The sequence below is a fragment of the Capra hircus genome, chromosome 16 (assembly GCF_001704415.2).
Source record: "Capra hircus breed San Clemente chromosome 16, ASM170441v1, whole genome shotgun sequence".
Classification (NCBI taxonomy): domain Eukaryota; kingdom Metazoa; phylum Chordata; class Mammalia; order Artiodactyla; family Bovidae; genus Capra; species Capra hircus.
This window is the reverse complement of record NC_030823.1, coordinates 62523450-62545781: the sequence shown is the minus strand read 5'-3', so window position 1 is coordinate 62545781 and position 22332 is coordinate 62523450. Positions and strand designations below refer to the sequence as shown.

The following is a 22332-nucleotide window of genomic DNA, read 5'->3' as shown; positions in this document are numbered from 1 at the left end:
CCCAACTCTCCTATAAAACATACAGGGCAATTTTAAGACATATATTCATTTCAGACACATTAAAAGCATGGTTTACACATGTCCACATAAATGTATATGCACAATTTCTTTTGGGGGGTGCTATTTCAAGGTTCAAGACGCTCCCCTGAATATTAATTATACTTTCCAGGTTAAGAATCCCTAAGTCAACCCTAGTCAGCCTAGGAGGTGGTATCCGGCTACCTGCAATGCTCTCCTTCCAAATGCCGGAAGTACAGGGTTACAGCTGACAGGAACCACTTTACCTAAGAAGACTTGGAAGGGTAATTAGCTCTTCCCTAACTGTGCGACAGACTTGCCAGCATTGCTTATAGCTGGTAAGGTAACTGAACGTGGCAGTCAAAACGGGGAATACTGAAGGCAGACTGGTTGTGAATATTAGTTTCAACCACTTCCTGTGTTAATCTTGGGCGATTTTTAAATCTCTTTGTGCCTCAAGTTACTGAAAGAAAACTACTAAATGATACAGTACTTACATCTTAAGAGTCATAAACTTAAAAAAAAAGTCATAAACTTTAAATGAGCTCAAAAATATCAATTGTTTACAATAGAACCCAGCATATAATAAGCATTCTGCTAAAGTCAATCATTTACCTGTTTTTCTATATTGTCTACTCTTGTTCTGATTGGTTTTTATTGAACCTTAAGGTGATAAGATAAAGAGAACCAAAGCTTGAATGCAAACTTAAGGACAAAGTACTCTCAGTTTTATCTTATTTTAGGCCCAAAGAAATGGGAATAACAGACCACCTGACCTGCCTCTTGAGAAATCTGCATGCAGGTCAGGAAGCAACAGTTAAAACTAGACATGGAACAATAGACTGGTTCCAAACAGGAAAAGGAGTACGTCAAGGCTGTATGTTGTCACCCTTTAACTTATATGCAGAGTACATCATGAGAAACGCTGGGCTGGATGAAACACAAGCTTGGAATCAAGATTTCTGGGAGAAATATCAATAACCTCAGATATGCAGATGACACCACCCTTACAGCAGAAGGCAAATAAGAACTAAAGAGCCTCTTGATGAAAGTGAAAGAGGTGAATGAAAAAGTTGGCTTAAAACTCAACATTCAGAAAACTAAGATCATGGCATCTGGTCCCATCACTTCATGGCAAACAGACGCAGAAGCAATGGAAATAGTGACAGACTTCATTTTTTTGTTCTCCAAAGTCACTGAAGATGGTGACTGCAGCCATAAAATTAAAAGACACTTGCTCATTGGAAAAAAAAGTTATGACCAACCTAGACAGCATATTAAAAAGCAGAGACAATACTTTGCCAGCAAAGGTCTGTCTAGTCTAACCTATGGTTTTTCCAGTAGTCATGTATGGATGTGAGAGTTGGGACTATAAAGAAAGCTGAGCACCAAAGAATTGGTGCTTTTGAACTATGTTGGAGAAGACCCTTGAGAGTCCCTTGGACTGCAAGGAGATCCAACCAGTCCATCCTAAAGGAGACCAGTCCTGAATATTCATTGGAAGGACTGCTGCTGAAGCTGAAACTCTTAAAACTTTGGCCACCTGATGAGAAAAACTGACTCATCTGAGAAGACCCTGATGCTGGGAAAGATTGAAGGCGGGAGGAGAAGGGGGTGGCAAAGGATGAGCTGGTTGGATGGCATCACCAACCCAATGGACATGAACTCCAGGAGCTGGTGATGAGGCCTGGCATGCTGCAGTCCATGGTGTTGCAAAGAGTCAGACACGACTGAACTGAACTGAAATGAGGTTCGAAGACTCCCTTCAAGCCCAGACATTAAGAATCTACCATATGATTCAGTTTACCTTATCAGTGAAAGATACCGGAGATTAACACAAAACTTAAATTCTTTTCCTGCCTTTTTTCTGTTTTTAACTTGAAGGGGCCTAATGCTCTACCACTTTCAGAATTTTCTGTCACTACAAAGGGAAGCTGATCAAAGAATTAGGAATGCTCTGGCTTCTAGATGTTTCCACCTCTCCAACACTATTCACAACAGGCACACGCCTCATCAACTGGCTTGTCACTTACCTGAGTTACTACAATGTTGCACTCAGCTGCGCGGTCATTCTGGATGCAGTCATCTAGAATAAACTGGGGAACCTGTGTGGTTTTACCACATCCGGTAGCACCTCGAATAATGACAACTGGGTTCTGACTAATTGCTTCCAGGATTTCACTTTCAAATTTCTTCACAGGCAGTAACTCTCTCTCCTGTAAGACCTGTATTAGAAAAGTTATACTTCACATGTCCACCCACATACATATCAGAAGCTACTATTTTAATTCTGAAAAAGAAACTGCCATCTCTAGGAAAAGTTACTCCTTCCCACTGGCTTAATACTTAGAAAATACTTTTTGAGAAAGGAATATACACACACACACACACACACACACACACACACACCTCTAATTGAACAGCCTCTTTCCATTAAATTTCTTAAAAAAAAAAAAAAAAAAAAAACCCCACACCACAAAAAACCTATCTTTTGGCCTTATCCACATCCTTATTTTCCTCATTTTTATCCTGGACATTACATATACATTACCTTTCTTCTAACATTTTAAGTCGCTTTATTCAGAAAACACCAAAACACACACACACACAGAAAGTTATTATACTCCATCTCTTCATTTACATTAAGAATCACAGGCCCTTAACTCACTACTCCTATCCTCAGAGGTAACTAGGAATCAGATTAGTATCTTTGATTTGCCTTCCTAGAAAGGGCAAAAATATATTATTCACTGTTTTGAAGCTCTTAAGCCCCATTTGTTTAAATACTTCAGACTTACTGCTTGCAAATCACGATCCTGTTCCAGCTGATACATTAATTCATTCTTGAGGTCCATGCTAATTTGTTCAGGAGTAGCCTGTAAAATGGGAAAGCAACAGTCACACAAAGGCATGATTCAGCTTCAAATGAAGAAATGAATTCAGCTTCAAATGAAGCTGAATTCATTTAAAACTAGACATCTGAATGAAATATGTTCAAAAGTAAAACACAGAAGTCTGATCTCAACAACAGTGTTGCACTCACATAAGCCAGAGGCCCCTCATCAATGTTGCTGCTAGTCCAAGGATTCCAGTTGGATTGTGGCGGTGACCAAGGAACCACACCCACTGGGTTTTGCCGCTGGGATGGCTCAAACTGAGCCAGTTTGCCAAGGTTGAGTGCAACAGGCACAGAGGGATCTTCAGGCTATTAAAAAAACAAACAAAACCAAAAATATCAGTTCTTGTCTGACTAAAGAAGGTCATTACAAAGGTGAAGAAATGAGTAGCTGTATGCTTACTAGGGGCACGATCTCAAGATTTAACTCTTGAACAATGTTCTGCAGCTGATGCTCCAGATCTTGAGAAAGATTCACTTTGTAAGGCTCCACCTACAGAAAAGGGAGAGTCATCAGAACCGTGTGACATACGCATGGACACCACTCGGGTTTACTACGGAAGGGTTAGGAGGATGGAGTCGATACTAGGCCTACAACCGACCTAAAGCCACCAAGAAGTCAGTTTCTTGGTGAAAGAATTACTTTAATGATGAGGAGTAAGGCCATTTCCATTTCTTGAGGCAAGTCCTAGAATGATCAAACATCTTTAGCCAAATATTAAACAGAAGCTAAACTGAATCTCACGGGCTTCCCTGGTGGCTCAGTGGTAAAGAATCTGCCTGCCAATGCAGGAGACCAGGGTTTGCTCTCTGGGTCGGGAAGATCCCCTAGAGAAGGAAATGGCAATCCACTCTAGTATTCTTTCCTGGGAAACCCCATGGACAGATGAGCCTGACGGGCTACAGTCTATGGGGTCACAAAGAGTCGGACAGATTTAGTGAGTAAACAACAGCAAACTGAATCTCATATTATCTCTCTGGGCTACTAAGTCTAAAGACTCACTGTCTCTCCTTCTTTCTTCTTTGTAAGTCCAGAGTAAGGTTCAATCACTCCAAGGTGGTAGAGTTGTCTGACAAGTGACAGCGCACAGGACTGTGCTGCCAATTTTTTATTTGATCCATGTTCGCGTGCAAAAATCCCTATAATTTAAGTTCGAAATTACCAAAGAGAAAAAGATAAATTGTCTTAAGTACAGAAACATCTCATCATAAGCAACTAGGAGGTTAGGGTACAAAAGCTGACCTAAAATGCAGAGTATGAATTCTAAGCTCTTTTCATTCTAACTGCTAACTCAAACCAATACCATTAACAGCTGACCATCGGTCATAGGCACACACTAAGACACATACCACATACAAATCTTTACATTAAAAGCAAATAAACTATTTTAATGAAGCTGCCATTATTAACATCATATAGCATTAAAACGGGAAGAATTTAACTTCTGAAAAATAAAGGATTAAAAAGCAAATCAAAGGAATGAAAATGGGTCCAAAGTGCCTAGGCCAGGAGTCATGCAATTTTCTTCTATTAAGGGTCAAAAAATATCTCAGGCTTTAAGGCCATATAGTCTCTGTCACAGTTACTAAATTCTGTCTCTCAAGAGTGAAGCCATTTACTAAGAACACTTCAACTAGAGTTTGACCATGGGCCCAGGAACCAGAAATGTTATCATGTTTGTAAAGAGCTTATAAATATAAGACAGAAATAATAATGTGTCATATATTTGACCCACCAAGCTTAAAATATTTATCTGGAATTCTACAGAAGTTTGCTATTCCCTGATGTAAACAAATGACTGTAGCTATGTTCCAAAAAGCTTAAAACTCCTATCCACTCAAAGTAATCGTAAAAGTCTAGGATTAAAAAAATTCAACATCATCTCCTACTGCTTCTTTCAAAGACTTGATTTTATTCTAAGTCTTTGATACACTACACTTAAGTCATAAGAATTAGACACTACACATAAGTGCATAATTCTCAAGCTGGAAAGAATCTTTACCTACTTCCCGCAACTGTGGTGAGGTAAACTGAGTCCCAGCAACACAGGTATGATTTAGTTGAAATCACTCAACTTGTTAGAGACAAAATCAGGTACACAGAGCTATTCTATACTTTCAAGCATGACACACTGCCTGCTTTTAAACTTACTAAGAATAAAGAATACATGTTCATGCTTGTCTTTTTACTTCCTTTATGAATAACCCCAGTCAGTTCCTTAAATGCCTCCTCAAGGGTAACTTTCTCACCTTTCTGTCTTGACTCCATGACTCTTAAATGCTCACATTCACCTTTAGACCTCCAATCCTATCATCTGATTAAATCCTTTCTAAATGTCACTAAGTTTTACCTGAAGGAGCTGTATCTTTTCTGTATCAATGGAAAGATTAATTCTTTGACACTGGCACATTCCTCAGCAGCCTACCACCTCTTACCCTTTGAAATACAATACTAGCACAATCTTTCACATGTAAAATTGGGAAACTGGGCCTGCTAATCACTAATATTCTAAAACACCCTAAATGGTACCTTATAGCATGGACTCTGTCAAATTAATAATATATGTGGCTCAAGACTTTATAATGAATACTACTAAACTGTACAAGACTCAGAATATCAGGAAAGCAATAACACTTACTTCTGCCTATCTGCTTGATATAAATGGTCATTTCTGCAATAAAGCTCCTGTAACAACATATACAAACAAGGTTAGAAATTTCACCATTAGAATTATTAAATCCAGGATTCTTAAATCAGGCTTTCCAACTGCTTAGGCAAATCAAAGCAAAAAACCACTGTAAACATTTCTGTTCACTCCTAGAACAAATGAAGTATATAAACGTCAAATAATGTACAACACGGCATGAGACAGCTGTAATCAAACTTGATGAGCCAACTGTTCATGGAAAGAAAATGTTAGGAGTTGTGATTCCATATTTACTTACTTTAAACTGTATTTCAAGGCTGCAGTCTGAATAGCTAGAAAACATTCAGTGAAAAGGAATTTTCCACTTAGCCTGAGGCCAAGAAATAAAATAAGTCCAATACTCTCCTTAAACTACAGTTGTGGTTGTTTTAAGATTCTTTGCATGGGCCACCCACTAATGATTTCAATCTGTTACCATCAGCTAAAAATAGGCTCGTATGCACACATACACATGAGTATATGAACACTGAGCCCATGTCAGTGGCTCGAGACAGAGATCTGGTATCTGCCTGCAGTTGGAAGTAGCCCTTATTAACAACAAAAAAAATTAGCTTATTTAAGTCAAGTCTCGGAGAACAAAATATTTTTGAAAACTACAGCTAAAATAGCTAGCAGACACTAGGGAATAAATTTGGGCTTTCAAAAGGGGAAAATTGCCCTTTGGAAACTATGCTTTCTGATCTTTCCATTGCATATTCTAACCTTGGCTTTGTGCTGTGAATAAAAGGTCAGGTGAGACTTACAAAAAAAAATGTTAAGATTCCTTCCTATACCTCGTGAACTGACCTTCAGGCACAGCGGCTTCAGGGGTCAAAGGCCACTGGCTTTCAGGGAAACAACATCCACCCTTTCATTAATGACACCGATGCCAGTATGTTTCTCAGCCAGGCTTAAAGTCAGCACTCAATCTCATTCTCCTCCACCTAGGGGGGAACAGCAACACCAGAAATCAGTTTACAATAGTTTCCCATGTGATTGCTTAGTTCAGCCTAAGCAGCAGCACATGTGTGTATGAACACAGACCTCTAGTGTTGCTGTCTGTTATGCCTTTAAAGGACATACAAAGAGCAATGCTGTCCAAGCTCCCCCAACTGCCTCTGCCTTCCTTGTCATAGCCTGAATTCTTTAACTCTTTGTATCAGAATCAATTAAAATATTAAAAAAAATTTACAATAAGTTTCAGGCATACTTAAATTATCTAACTGCCCTTAAAGTTATTAAGAGCTACTAAGCCCAATCAGTGTAGCAAAACAAAATTTAAAAAAAAAATCATCAATAAATGAATCTTTCTTTTATAATCTCTGATGGTTTAATAAAGTCAATGTCAAAATTAAGTATTTGAGAATTCAGGATTGAATAAAACACTGGGAAGCAGGGGGAACCATGCTCTGAACATCATTTTGATCAATATCAAAGTTTTATTTCAGTAATAATTATTTTAGGGTTGCTGGATGCAACACTTTGATTTTTAAGGAAAACAGTTTTGATGCATTTTGACTTAGTTCATTTAAGGACAGCAAATTAAATCATCCAGATTTTCATTAAAACATCCCCTCCCTTTCAATAAAATATTAGTGCCCCCAGAAGAATCTTATCCATATGAGCCTTCCTGGGAGTAATAATTACTACACCCTGGAATGCTCTCAGGAAGAACAGCAAGCAGGCTGAGAAACATACTGTCACTGTGAGAACCTCCTCCTCCCTGTATGTTCAGTTTTATGAAATTTAACAGAACAAAAGTATACTAATTTAACTCACATACAAAGATGGAGGCTCTCCTTCAGCTTCACAACAGGCCCTTAAAACTTCACTAATAGGACTCGAACACAGGCAACTTTCAAAGCCGATGGGAAATTTGGTTCTAGATGTAACACCATCTTATCTCTGAAGACTCTAAACTTTAAGTGTCTAACTTGACACGTTAAAGAAAAACACATTATAACTGCTTCTAACACCACAGAGAACAACAAACTCACTACCTCTGGCTGACTTTTAAGTCAAACGCGGACAAACCACTACTTGAGGCTACTACTGAGGCTTTTGCCTCTCAGATTCATACGAGAACCAGAAGTCTAGCAACACAAATAGCAGATTTTTTGCAGATTTTATTCTTACACAGAAAATTTTTGTGATTTTACTCTTAAAATCACACTCCTAAGTGGAAGCCATCACAAACTGCACACTACACATCAGTGACAATTCTCGGTCAAAGTAACATATCTTTTCACCATTTCTACTCATCCACAAACTGAACCAGATGCCACGTACAAGAACAGAACAATAACTCTACAAACCCCTAACTTACTATAGAAGGAAAAGAGTGAAACAAGCAAACCTGTTGTGATCAGGACCCACTTGGGTGTACTTATATTCTCCTTGAATCTTTTCTTTTTGGAAATACTGGTTCAGACGAGCCTTAGCATTTTCCAAGGTCCAGTTTCCATGAAGTCCAGCATTTAAATCCACTTCTTCAGATTCAAGGGTCTGTTGAATCAATGATAATTAAATTTGGCTTCATGATGCTATGTATATTTAAGATACACAATTCTATAACAACAATTTCTTTGTACCATGCTTTAAAAGTGCAAAAGTTGTCTTTTTTAACAGCTTTTAATCCTAGTCAAAACTCAGCCAGAACTAGTTTTTATTCCATGTGACGGTCCTATCGTATAAACACGCTATTGGTTAATGTATTACACATTTAAACTGTTCCTAAGAAGCCTTTGACCACTGTTTTTGGGCTGGTTTTAAAACTTTAAACAAACAAAGCGAAAAGATTTTCACTGGTGGTCCAGTGGTTAAGACTCTGCACTACAAGGGGCATGGGTTTGATCCTTGGTTAGGGAATTAAGATCCTGCACGCTGCACACAGCCAAAAAAATATAAGTATCTATATATTTGGCCAAAAAAATAAGGTATCTATCAAGTCAGAAAAGTAAGCTGTCTTATCAAAGCACTTTTACTGCAACTGATCAAGAAATGAGGTTTACTAAGGCAACTAAGTTTCCTACAAAGCAGATGAAGAGACATTTTATTAGTACCAGGGAAAAACAGTTTTATTTCACAGGCAATTCTAGTGACCAGAATTAACAGGTAGCTTAGATTTATGGTGTTTTGCATGAATTATCAGTCTCAATTAATTAAAACAATCACTAAATTATAAAGTTGCAAATATTTTAAACTGTTCCATGAACCAAGTCCTAAATCACACTCTAGGAGATGTAATACAGGGTTATATATATAGCCTTACCGCTTGGACTTCCTGTTCTTCTTTTCTTGAGTAATAATCCTTCAAGTTGGCACCTCGATCCCAGGTGGGCACATAGCCAGAGCCCCCACCTCCAGAATTATTTTCTATTATGGAAAGAAAATGATGTTCTTTTAGCAAATCAAATTGTACAAACACTCTTAATATTTTTTAAAACTACTCCTAATTTAGATTTCAGAGCTCTATTATTAGAAATTCAAGATTTCAGTTATTTGGAAATGGACCTGAAATCTGTCACTTAACAAAGTGTTACATCACTGAATACAGGTCTAAATTGCTAACTGTAAAGATGGTATGCAGCAGGGTGCTGCTAGTAATGATCATAAGTGACTGATAACCTGGCATACATTATCATGTACCTCTGTTTTAAGTTGTTACATATGTAATAACTGATTAAATGGTAACTGTTTCTTCACTAGATATGACCCTGAAAGAAAGCTACACGCTAGTGCTAGAGATGGAAATAAGAAGTTAAAAAAGTATTAAAAAGTGATGAATTTTAATGAGAAAGCAGAGTAAAAATTGTACTTAATATTGCCTAAAACTGTTTATTAATACTTTTTAAAAGTTTACTCAAGTAATCTTATAAGTAAACATTGTTATCCTTGTCTCATCAACACTGGATCTGAGACATAGGTAATCTGACAAATATTCCAGGTAATTGACCCCACAGGGGACACACTAATAAAAGTTTTGATATATACAGAATTCAGCAGTGACTGGGACCCATACAGCAAACAAACAAGCCTACAAGATTTGGTAGAAGTCAAGTTAAAAACAAGAAAGGGCAGTATAAACCCCTTTAACCAAATATTCTAGCCTGTGCAAAATCTATCCAGAGATCAAAATCTATTGACAGAAAGTAATTGAGCTGTACCACTTTTTAAGAGATTAAATAATCTGGTTGTATCTGCAAACTTATGAAGATCTTGGGTTCTCTTCACATTAGGACTTCAGAATAGTTATTTCTATCTGTCCAAGTGAGAAAAAGATGATGACTGTGCAAGACAGTGTGTATCTTATTCTCAGTCATGTGCACACATTCAAGTCCTTACCTGCCTGGAGAGTCAGATGTGGAGGAAGAGGTCCTCCCAGGTTTCCTGGTAAACCTCCATCATCTGTTGTGGTATCAGATGAATCAGTAGCTGAGGGTGGAGGGGGTGCTACCTATAAGAGGAAAAGTCAAGGCAAGGTCAGTAACTTTGCCTTCAGAGACCATTAAATTCTCTAAAACTCAGCGGAGGCCCATGTGTCACCCCCTCTTTTCCTCATAATGTTAATATTGTTGCTTTCAGAATTAAAAAACTATTATGTTCTCATTTCAGGCAGAAAAGGTAAGGGTAATAAAAATATCCGTTAATTTTCTCTCTGGAGATTACATAATTATGTAGATGAAAATAATTTTCACACAAAAACTGGGATCACTTTATGCTGTATACATCATTTACCTTTCTGCATAACTCAATAAAGCTATGAGCCATGCTGTGCAAGGCCACCCAAGACGGACAGGTCATAGTGAAGAGTTCTGACAAAATGTGATCCACCAGAGGAGGAAATGGCAACCCACTCCAGTATTCTTGTCTGGAGAATCCCATGAACAGTATGAAAAGGCAAAAAGATATGACCCTGAAGGATGAGTCCCCCAGGATGGAAGGTGTCCAATATACTACTGGGGAAGAGTGGAGTGCAATTACTAACAGCTCCAGTAAGAATGAACCAGCTGGGCCAAAGCAGGAATGACGCTTTGATCACAGGATGTCTAGCAATATCCCTGGACTACCGACTAGATGCCAGTAGCAACCCTCCCCCTGTTCTTAGTCAAAAATGCAATGGGGACTGGGGGACATGCCAAAACTGCCCGTTGAGAACCACTGGAAATGACTGAAATTGTGGAAATGCAAAATAATTCAACTCTTATCCTACAGAGAAAGAAAATGGTAACAGCCTGCAAAAGCACATATGCAGTATCCTCTGATACAGCAATTCCATTTCAACAAATCTCTCCCCAAGACAGATGAGCAAAAATACAAAAATTTATATGTATACACATGCATAATACATAGGCTACTCATTTTAGCATTGTAAGTAACAGTAAAAACCACAAAAATCCATCAGTAGAGGTTAGCTGAAGAAACTATGGTACTATTTTAGTGAAAAGCAGGTAAGTAAAGGAAAAAGAAAAGTGTACACAAGATACTGTTAGTAAAATAAAGAGCTGGGGTTAGGAATATTAATATACATATTTTTTTTGGCTTATAGTTAGAAAAAAGAAGATTGACTAATAACTAAAAAACAAAAACCCAACAGGAAAACAGATGGAGGAGGCAGGGACAGAAGTCAGACTTTTCCAAATATACTTGTTTCATTAATTTAACAAATTATGAAACTATTTAATGTAATTGTCCAGTTTTATAATGATCCTTAAAAATTAAAGCAAAATGAAAACAAACCAGAGGATAGAGATGACAGAATGACCACAAAGAGGAATTATTTCAACGTGAAAGTGCAGTCATTTTAAGTCTGCAGTAGGATATGGGGGCTTCTTCCCAGGTGGCTCAGCAGTAAAGAATCCACCTGTCAGGCAGGAGATGTGGTCTGATCCCTGAGCGGTTACGATTCCCTGTAGAAGGAAACAGCAACCCACTCCAGTATGCTTGCCTGGGAAATCCCATGGACAGAGGAACCTGATGGGCTACAGTCCATGGGGTTGCAAAGAGTCAGGTATGACTTAGTGACTAAACAACAAGTAGGATATACCCTAAATATGAAAATAACTGCAAAACCTTAAATTTTCCAGTAATTGCATAATTGATAACACTGGAATTTACAGCATGAGACTGCTGTACATGTATTATTGAATAAGGCAAGAGTAATTATGTTAGGGCTCTGCAAGGAAAGTTTTGGTTTGGGGGTAACAGACAAACAGATGCACACGAAGGGTGAGAAAAAGCTCTGCCATTCTGAGTTTAAACTGGAAGCATCAGGGTGAACTCAAAATATACCTTGTCTTGGAAAAATTTTTCCCAAGCTTTGTACACTGAAAAGGCTAAAACAATAACCGATTTAGTAGCAACTCTTGGCACTCAGTTTGTAGTCTCTAAACACCACCCCCCAGGAAAAAAAGCCAGGGATCTTAACATCTCTAATAGTAAAATTCAAGCTGAGTCAAACATATGATATGCCACAAAGCAAGAAAATGATCAGACTAAGGGGTAAGGTTGCTACTGCTACTGCTAAGTCGCCTCAGGCGTGTCCAACTCTGTGTGACCCCATAGACGGCAGCCCACCAGGCTCCCCCGTCCCTGGGATTCTCCAGGCAAAAACACTGGAGTGGGTTGCCATTTCCTTCTCCAGTGCATGAAAGTGCAAAGTAAAAGTGAAGTCGCTCAGTAGTGTCCCAACTCGTAGCGACTCCATGGACTGCAGTCTACCAGGCTCCTCTGTCCATGGGATTTTCCAGGCAAGAGTACTCGAGAGGGGTAAGGTTAAAGGAACTGAAAAAAATCAATCTGAAGAAGGTCCTACCAGCTAAAAATGGGACAACTTAAACAGCAACAAAAAGATTAATGAATGTATTAATATGTTACATATTTGAAACAATTAGTTCGTAATAATTGTGGACTAATACATAAGTGATAACCTTTAAAAGATACTAGGGATGAACTTAACTGTTAAAGGGAAAGAATCAAACATTTATCTTTAACATTTTCTGTATAAACTATACCCCAGAATAACTGAATTATTGATAAAGAGAGGTTCTGTTTTTTTTTAAAGGTGGTTTCTTGTTATAAAAGTATTTGAACTAAAAAAAATCAAAGAAATTTACTGAAGAATTAAATCCACAGTGATATCAATAGCTGCTAACATCCCATCAGGTGCCTCCTGATGGGAGTACAGACAATCTTTGGAGATTTCCTGTGCCTGCCCCTCTACTCCAATCAAATTGAAATCTGGTCAAGTCTCTAACCACCAATTATGAGAAACAGAGGAACAGAGAAATACTTTATGATACCAGGGGGCTGTATCTGCAAGATCTAAAGTGTGGGAAACTATAAAATAAATGACATGCTTTCTTTAACGAATTCCAAAGAAAAATTAGAGAGAGACGGGGAGGGAGAGAGAATCTAGTGATGAGAACACCAGACATCAATTAACTGTAAAACACAGACAACATCTGGAACATAATTTAAATAAACTACTAAAAATGGACTCACGGAACACTCAGGAAAATCTGAGTACTGACTGGGTGTTTGGGGATGTTAAGAAACTATTAATTTTTTTTAGTTTGATAATGGAATTGCTGTGTTTTTTTAAAAAGATTACCTTCTAGAAATACAAACTGAAACAGTAACATATGAATGACAGGATATTTGGGATCTGCCACAAAATAATCCAAAAGGAAAAAGGTAGATAGAAATTAAGAGATGAATCATGATTGGTCATGGTGAAAAGTATTGCAACACAGGGGTTTGTGATATTATTCCTAGTCTTACTTTGACACACATCTGACATTTTCCATGATTAAAAAAAAGTTTAAGTATCCTTGGCATTTAGAAATAAGTCATTTTTGGCAAGTACATTCTGTTGCATGAAAGGGCAAGTGAAGTGACACAAACAGGGTTTGGTGAGGATGGGGAGGTAAAATATAGATGGTATGGTAAAGATTTGCTTGTGATAGAATATTTTTCCAAGTTCATCACTCATTCATCTAACCAAAAAATATTAAGTGCCTACTGTATGGAACAGAACTATTCTAGATGCCAGAGAGTTAGCAACGAATTAAACACAGGAACTGCCACCTCCCCCCCTCCAACCCCATCCTCTGCTCTCATGAACTATAGTATGAGGATCTAGGGGTAAAAAATAGATTAAAAGAGGGGTCCTCAATCTCAGTATAAATGACATTTTGGGTTGGATGATTCTTTGTTTCAAGAAGCTTTGGCCTTTCCCCATTAGATGTCAATAATGCCACCATCCCCTTCCAGTTGTAACAAATGTCTCCACATATTGCCAAACATCCCTGGGGGACAAGATCACTCCCGGTTGAGAAGCACCAGACTGGAAGTTAGTAAGCGATACGGACAAAAATCAAACAATGAAAGGAGACAGACCACCAGGCTAACAGCAGATTTGCAATTTTCAACAGGATGGCTGGGAAATAGCACTCTAGGCAGAAAGAATAGTCAAGCACAAAAGTCTTCAGACGGAAAAGGCGCTAGCCTATTTGACGAATTGCAAGAAGGCCAGTGTAGAAGTGAGGGACAAAGTAGAAAATGCATAGTTGGAGCCTTACAGAAAAGATCTGAATGTGTTACAATTCTAACAAGAAAAAATTGAAAATAGGATACTATTTCTGGTATGGCACAGTAGCTCCTACTACACTAACTCCTGCAGGTAATATGAACTCCGGAAAAACAAAAACCCTAAAACTCTCCTCAGCTATACACAGGCACTAAAAAGTGAACAAAATCTTGCAAACTCTAGAAGGAACTTGAAATGAGAAAGCAAAAAATAGAAAGTATAATTCCAGCTTATTATGCCTTTTATTACTAGGGAAGACCATCTCAGACAGCTAAAACTCAATAGTAAACCCAGTCTTTCTGGCCATAAGTATCAAAGGATAAGAATTTGGGGACACCAAAGCTGCTAGAAAGTGAGAAAGAAATCCTGGAAAGGAAACAAAAGAGGAATCCCAAACTCTTGTGTATAAACTTTCCCCAAATCTCTGGCTAACCTTTAAACTATATATATACAGAAGAGATTTCAAGCCTCCCAGCACAGGATCAGAAAACTGAAGTGAGATCTGAACTACCACTCAAAAGACAGTGCTGGCGCTTAAGTCCATCTCAATTAACTGCTTGACAACACAATGACAAAATACTCTTTGGAGGACTAACATCATTTAGTTTCCAAAATATAATAGTCACAATGCCCAGAATATAATGCAAAACCATTTGACATACAAAGAGGAAAAATCTCAAAAGCACAACTGTTGTTGGGCATTCAGATGCAATTGGACCTAGAGAGCAGTGGGAACCCGTCTTTCAAGATGGGAAAATGGCTTTACTGGCCTCCAATAGCTGTTTTATTAGATGCAATGAAGCAGGTGATATAGAAGCAAAAAGTAAAACGGCAGAAGAAATGATAAAGATCAGATCCTGCACCGAAAGAGAAACTAAGAAAAAAGATGATATTCCAGAAGACAAAGGAAACGTCACACAGTGTGAAATCAATTATGTAAAAAAATTCCAGAGCTTCCAAGACCACAAGCTTAAAATAAGAAAGAAGACAGAAAATTCTGAAAAAGGCCCGGAAAGATGGATTCTTGTATGAAACACTTCTGGACAGGAGAGCCAAAATTGAAAGCTGATAGATACTGCAAATGACCAGGATTTTGTTTCTTTTTTTCAATAATAAAACCAGTGTTTTTACAGGAAAAAAAAGCACAATCAACAGAACCCAACCCTGAGATGGCCCCGATGTTAGATTTAGCAGTTAAGAATTTTGAAGCAGCTAATGTAACTATGCTCAATGATATACAAGAAATTCAGTCATATTATGAATGCATGCTTATACTGACTAGATGAAAAGAAATGCCACCAGAAAAACAAAACCTGTTTAAAAAAAAAAAAAAAGGGCAATAAACTTAGGGGGGGGGGGAAGATAGTATCTGGCGGGTGGTGGGGGGAGGAACTGACAGAACCAACAAAGAAATTAATCAGTGAACTTGAAGATACTGATTATCTTTAACATATATATGAAATCATCCAATCTGAAAATTAGAGAAAGGAGGAGAAAAAGACGGTCTAGGACCTCCAAAATAGTTCCAAAAGGTTTCTTATATATGTTAACATGAAAGTCCCAGAAAAAGAAGAAGAAAAAATTAAGAAATATTTGGGGAAAAAAAAATAGCCAAAAGTTTCCCATATGAAAGACATAAATTTACAGATTCAAGAATTTCAGCAAACTCTAAGCAGGATGAGTACAAAGAACACATCACAGCCAAGCTACTGGAAACCAAAGAAAAAAACAAAGCAACCAAAGGAAACATATATAGGCAGAAATGATTGGATTACTGCCCACTTCTCGTCAGACAACAACGGAAGTTAGACAACAGTGCAACATGATCTTTGAAGTCTTAGAAGAAAACCGGCGCCTCAGAATTGCGTTATCTTCTATTCAAGGTAAATAAAAACATTTTTACATAAAAGAGATGGAAGAGTTTGCCACCAACAGACCTAGGAAGAGGCTTAAAAATATAAAACCAAAACACACAACTAGAATAGGTCATAACACATGGAACAAAGGCCAGTGGGTCAAATATTTGAAAAAGAATCAAGGTCGTCTTGTCCAATCTTTTCATTTTACAGATGGCTCAACCAAACTAATTAAAAATCTTGTAATTATATAGTGGTACACCATACTAGAAAGTAAACTCAATTCCTGGGTAAATGCAATGGAAAGGTAAAAAACATGTATTTTTACCTTTATAAGCAAGTCAGAATACAAAAATCCATTGAAGGGTGCTGAAATTAATGTTATTCCTAAAGGTTTTATAAAAACTGGATCTTTCATGTAATACCTAAGGCATCTGCTTAAATCATAATGTGATTTTTTTCAAAATACAACTTCCTAAAAACATCAGCAATACCACTATTTTTGTGAAAATTCAAACTTTCACTTTTTAGTTTATTTTTCAAAACGTTTGCTGCATACACACAATATAATTAAAAATAATTATGGTATAAAAAACACAAGAATGATATTCTACTGTACCAAATACTATTTTAACTCTGCTAAGAAAATGTCAATGGGAGCAAATGTATTTTAAAATGTTACTGATTTTTATATTCTGTTTAAAATGTTATTTTTGAAGTACACAGAATACAACAGACTCTGAAAAATCAGTTCTGAATGAATACAATATGTAAAACCCTAAGACATACCGACTAAAGGGAATCCCCAAGTCAGGTACATAATGAAAATGAAATCCAAATCTTTAGGAAATCATCCCAGTTCTCTGAGAAAACAAATCACCCCCAAGGTTCACTAAAGAACATATTAATATACCATTTGAAAACAACACTGAAAAACTATCACGCTGAGCCTCCATACATACTGGATTAGCATAATCTTATAATATATGTCTCAAGTTGCTTGGCCATACTTACCCCAATAGCTGGGACTTCTTCACTCTTTAGTTCATTTATTCGAACCAAATAGTTAACAAAGTCTCTGGCAGCATTGCTCTGTGCATCTTTTTTATTGGTGGAATTACCCATGCCAGTGTAATTATATCCTTCCACTCGAACCTTCAAGAAAAAAATATATTGAGAGTGTGACTGGGTAATTTTGGGATTTAAAAAATTCATACTTTACCAGACCATTAAGGGATTACAGTTAATTATTGGAGATATACTTTATAAACATAGTGAAAATAACATACCTAAGAGAATTCACAGGCTGTCTTATAAAAAAATGCTTAATTCATACTGTCCAGTGATAAACTAATCCAAAAGCAAGAATGTTAACTTATGTGGCTCATATAATTTATTCTAATACAACATTAAGTTTCACATTAAAATCTGATTTTACAAGACCAAAGAATAAACTAGCCGTACTTATTTTAAAGCTCTCTGATGTGAAGCAGTTAAGAATGCACCTACTTTCTACTGGAATTAGTAACTAACTACAGACAAAGTTAATCCAATTTTTCTAGTCTGCATTACTGGTAGTGCATAGTGTGTGAAAGACACATTGTTCTAATTAGAATAATTTACCTACCACGATGTTTTAAAAGTAACACTCAGGGAATTCCCTGGCTGTCCAGTGGTTAGCACTCAGTGCTATCACTGCAGGGGGCATCGGGTCCACCCTTGGTCAGGGAATTAAGATCCCCAAAGCTGTGTGGTGCAGCCAAAAGTTTTTTTTAAATGACTGATTTCATATCACTTGAAAATGATTTATAATGAGATAGAAATAGCAGGCAAGTCACAATAAAGGACATAATCCAATGTACAACACATTAACATTTCCAAACAGAAAACATTATTCTTTTAATAAAATAAGCCTTAAAGTCACATAAATGCAAAATGTATTTTTTTTAATACCTCACACATGAATTTCTGTCTGTTTTTGTTCCCCACTGCTCTGATTTCATATGCTGGGGTCATCTTCCTTTTGCCACACCAGGCATACAGGAAATTTTTAACATCACCCATGATTCAAGTGTCTTCTTCAGACCTAAGAAACAAGTTAGTTAAAAACAGCATTATTTGTAAGAGTAAACAGTGGAAATTACCAATCTGGAAATATCCAATGGCTGAAATTTACTGAAAATCTATGTTAAGCACAGGATATTCTATCATGCTGCTATTAACATTGCCTATTAAGAAATGTTAATGATGAAACTGGACCATCTATCACATTTTGTTTAAAAAGAAAAAAAGCAGAATACTAGAGTTTGTACTACGCAAGAAGTATGCATAAATAAATCAAGACTGGAAAACAACTATCCCCCACAAATGGTTATCTTTAGGTAACTACATGTGATTTTTACCTTTTCTTGAAAGAGACTTTATGTAATCTCCTTTTTACAAGAGGTACTTTATGTGTTTTATCTAATCCTCACAACTGTGGGAGATACACATGATAGATCCTACTATATCACCGTTTTACAGGGGAAGAAACTTTGGCATAGATAGGTAACTTCCAAGTTATCCACTGTGGAGGCCCAAGTTCAAACCCAAACTACTATATTAAGAAATGGTCATCAATTATTTCATATATAAATCCAATAGTTTACCCTCATTTGCACTGTCTCCTAGCAGACTGTCCTCAAAGCTGCAGGCAATATATTGTTACTAAGTCCAAATACATAAATTAATCAGTACTTAAAATAATTAATGAACCTAAATATATTATACCAAATCTTTAGGCCCTGATATTCATTAAAATTTGAAAATATTACATCTTCTTGAAAAACAACATATTGCACTTGTTAGCATTCTCCCTCTACTCCCTCTGTAAGATAGCAAAAGATATTTAGCCTAAGTCTAAAATCTGAATTTAAATTACTAGCTAAGTATCTGAGACTAAATTTAGAACCAGAGAAAATACACTACAAATTCAATTTGCTGTGATGTGAGAGGAAACCCCAACAAGTCTGTCTTCTGATGATGCTCAGTGTATTTTGTTAGTACCTAAGTCTTGTGTCATCAAACCGGACTTTAGTATAAAGTTTACTTTGTAGTCAGTCACCCTGTTGTTGTTCAGTTGCTAAGTCATGTCGGACTCTTTTAGACCCCATGGACTGCAGCAAACCAGGCAGACAGTCCTCCACTATCTCCCGGAATTTGCTCAAACTCAAATCCATTGAGTCAGTGATGCCATCCAACCATCTCATCCTCTGCAGCCCCATTCTCCTTTTGCCTTCAATCTTTCCCAGCATCGGGGTCTTTTCCAATGAGTCAGCTCTTAGATGGCCAAACTACTGGAGCTTCAACTTCAGCCCTTCCAATAAACATTCATACTTGATTTCCTTTAGGATGCAAATCTCCTTGCACTCCTAGGGACTCTGGAGAGTCTTCTCCAGCACCACAATCTGAAAGCATCAATTCCTTGGGGCTGTGACAGTAAAGAATCTGCCTGTAATGCAGGAGACCCAGGTTCAAGCCCTGGGTGGGCAAGATCCCCTGGAGAAGGAAATGGCAACCCACTCTAGTATTCTTGCCTGGAGAATAATTCCACGGACAGAGGAGCCTGGTGGGCTACAGTCCATGGGGTCACAAAGAGTTGGGACACGACTGAGTGACTAACACACACCCAACACCCCACAAATACACCCACACCCTTCTTTATGATCCAACTCTCATGTCTGCAACTGACTACTGGAAAAACCAAGCTTTGATGATGCGGACCTTTGTCTGCCAACTAAGTTAACCCTGGAGACACCCAATTAACGAAAAGCTGTGGAAAGCTAAGGATATCTATCTACAAATTCCAACCATGAATAATCAATTTAAAAAACAAGCCCTCAAGGTGAACGAGTTAACATGGAATATGAAGGACTACACTATCAAATTCCTTCTTCCCTCGGTAGTCTCATCTAACTCCATAATATTAAACACCAACTATATCCTAATGATAACCAAATATATACTAAACATTTATAGTCTTTTTAACCTCCAAAACCAAATTCATCTAACAGACCCATTTGGATGCTACCTTGACATCTCAGTCAATACAAAACTTTTAATTTCTTCCCCAAACCTGTTCTTCTTCCTCCCAAGCCCAGTTTTCCCATCTCCCCAAATGGCACCACCATTCACCAAGTTACTCAAGGTGTGGGATCTACCCAGTCCCTGAAGATCCTCTATAGCCATCCCTTGTTATGTACCCGTCAGTATCCTTAAAGGAGCACCTACGTGAACTATTTTACTTAACCTTTACAACACTGTGCAAAAAGCATTATTATTATTCCCTTTTTACAGGTGAGTAAACTAAGTCAAGAATAACCTGCCCCAAGAGACAGAGCTCCTAACTGGGGGACCCAGAATTTCCAGCCAGGTAGGCCACTGCTCATCCACAGCCCACTTCTGCCTCCAAGGCAGGTGTCCCATCTCCCTGCTATCACTCTGCACACCTGGAGTGCGGGAATGACGTCCTCAACGATTCCCACTTCCTCCACTCTAGCTACCCCCGAATCCTTGCTTCGCTTAAATTCTCACCACACTCCAGTCACATGGCCTTCTTTCAGTTTCCAACGCCTGCCTGTTAACACTCACTACTCCCTTCGGCCTCTGCGGTTCTGCCCCCTCCTCCGTCGCTGACGCATCCTCCGCCCCGCGGCCGACAGTTCAAAGGTCTACTGCCTCCTCCGGGACGCCTGCCCTCGCCACCCGATCTCAAGTGGCTCTCTCCCTTTACACTAATTCCTCGCCACCTCTTGACGGAAACCTGCAGACGCCTGTTTTCCGACTGCCTCCCTCTCCCCCCACCCCAACCCCTGGAAAGGAAGGGCCGGGACGCTGCCTCAGCCCTTTACTCTCTGTCTACAGCGGCCGCAGAACAGCGCCCCCGAAACAACAGCCCGTTCTGTGTGTCTTGAACGACCGAAGGGCCCTAAGGCGAGCGCGGGGCCTCGGCGGGCTCAGCCCCACAGGACGACTCACCCCGCCCCCACACACCTTTCCCTCTGCGGCGAGAGCCGCGCCGTCGCGCTAGGCCGGAGGAGGAAGTGCGGCCTGGCCGTTAAGCAGACCGGGCCGGGAAAGGGTGTGCGAACAAGCAGGGCAACAACGGGGCTCCCCCGACCCCACGGGCAGCGCAGCGCGGCGGGCAGCACGCAGCCCGCAATCCGGGAACCCGGCGAGGCGGTTCCCCACCCCCACCCCAACCCGCCACCGCCCGCGCCAGCGAACAAAGCCCTGCTGCAGAGCCGCGGGGCCCACGCCGGCCCAACGAAAACCACAAGGCCGTTTTCCCCTTACCCTCTTCTGCTTTCCTGGTGCCCGAGAGCACAGCCCTGTTAGGACCGTCCGTAGCACGGGCTTTTAGCGACGGACACCGGAGAGCAAACCGCAACTTGCAAGAAAGCGGCTGCGAAATGGCTGCGATCTCGGCGCCAGGGGGCGGGGCCAGCGCTCTGCGCATGCGCAGAAAGCGAGCTGGGGGCGGGGCGGGCGGCCCAGGCCGCCGTGAGGGAAGGGCGGGCCTGGGGCTACGTAGCGGCCGTTAGTTTGTGGTCGCCCGGGAGATGGGGCTGCCAATGGCGCCCGCGGTCCCGGCCTGGCTTCCTTGTGTAGCAGAGCCACCTCCTGTTTGAAAGTTTGGGGGACTTGGGGGACCCGGTAGCATTTTAATGCATCAAAATGTTTTGCAGCTTTTGTCATAGGGACCTGTGGTAGATGAGGTGCCCTTCCAAGACAGAACTGAAATGTTAGGTGCTAACTTTATAGGGTTTTTGTTTTAGTTCCTAAGTCTTGTCTGCCCGCCAAGCTCCTCTGTCCATGGGGTTTCCCAGGCCAGAATACTGGAATGGGTTGCATTTCCTTCTCCCGACCCAGGGATGGAACCGGTGTTGCCTGCATTGCCAGGCGAGCTCTTTACCTGGTGAGCCACCGGGGAAGACCTCAGAGGCTTGTTAGGGTAGTTAAACTAGACACCATGTGAAGTGGGCTTATTGTGTGTTCCTGACACACAGTAGGTGTTCAACAGATACTGTTGTAGTGATTCAAACACTCTTAACAGGAATGTCTCCTGAGAGAAATAATCTCTATGAAGGCAGGAACTCTGCCTGGCTCACTCAGGCCACTCTCTGTGTTAACGGAGTCCAAGCGTACTCTGCCTGCTACATGGACAGGCCAATGAATCAGAGGGGAGGGCTTGAAGCAAGGAATACCACTTTATGTTCAGAGAGCTGACTGGCCAAGAAGATGGCA

The 22332-nt window shown here is 39.4% G+C and overlaps 1 protein-coding gene across 2 annotated transcripts in view; it reads right to left on the bottom strand.

The window, feature by feature from the left end:
• The window catches only part of DHX9 (DEAH-box helicase 9), a 45234-nt gene extending 23707 nt beyond the window's left edge, over positions 1-21527 (bottom strand). Inside the window, exons 1-12 of one of the 2 annotated variants that reach the window (XM_005690952.3) lie at positions 21382-21527; positions 18001-18133; positions 17062-17202; positions 9946-10057; positions 8873-8976; positions 7958-8106; positions 5554-5600; positions 3918-4054; positions 3318-3407; positions 3062-3223; positions 2817-2894; positions 2052-2243 (exon numbers count right to left, since the gene is read on the bottom strand). In XM_005690952.3, the coding sequence (XP_005691009.2) occupies positions 2052-2243; positions 2817-2894; positions 3062-3223; positions 3318-3407; positions 3918-4054; positions 5554-5600; positions 7958-8106; positions 8873-8976; positions 9946-10057; positions 17062-17202; positions 18001-18111 (1323 nt within the window). In that variant the 5' untranslated portion in view covers positions 18112-18133; positions 21382-21527. Of the gene's footprint in view, positions 1-2051; positions 2244-2816; positions 2895-3061; positions 3224-3317; positions 3408-3917; positions 4055-5553; positions 5601-6408; positions 6546-7957; positions 8107-8872; positions 8977-9945; positions 10058-17061; positions 17203-18000; positions 18134-21381 lie in introns of those variants that run through there. The other variant, XM_005690953.2, reaches the window with a different exon arrangement.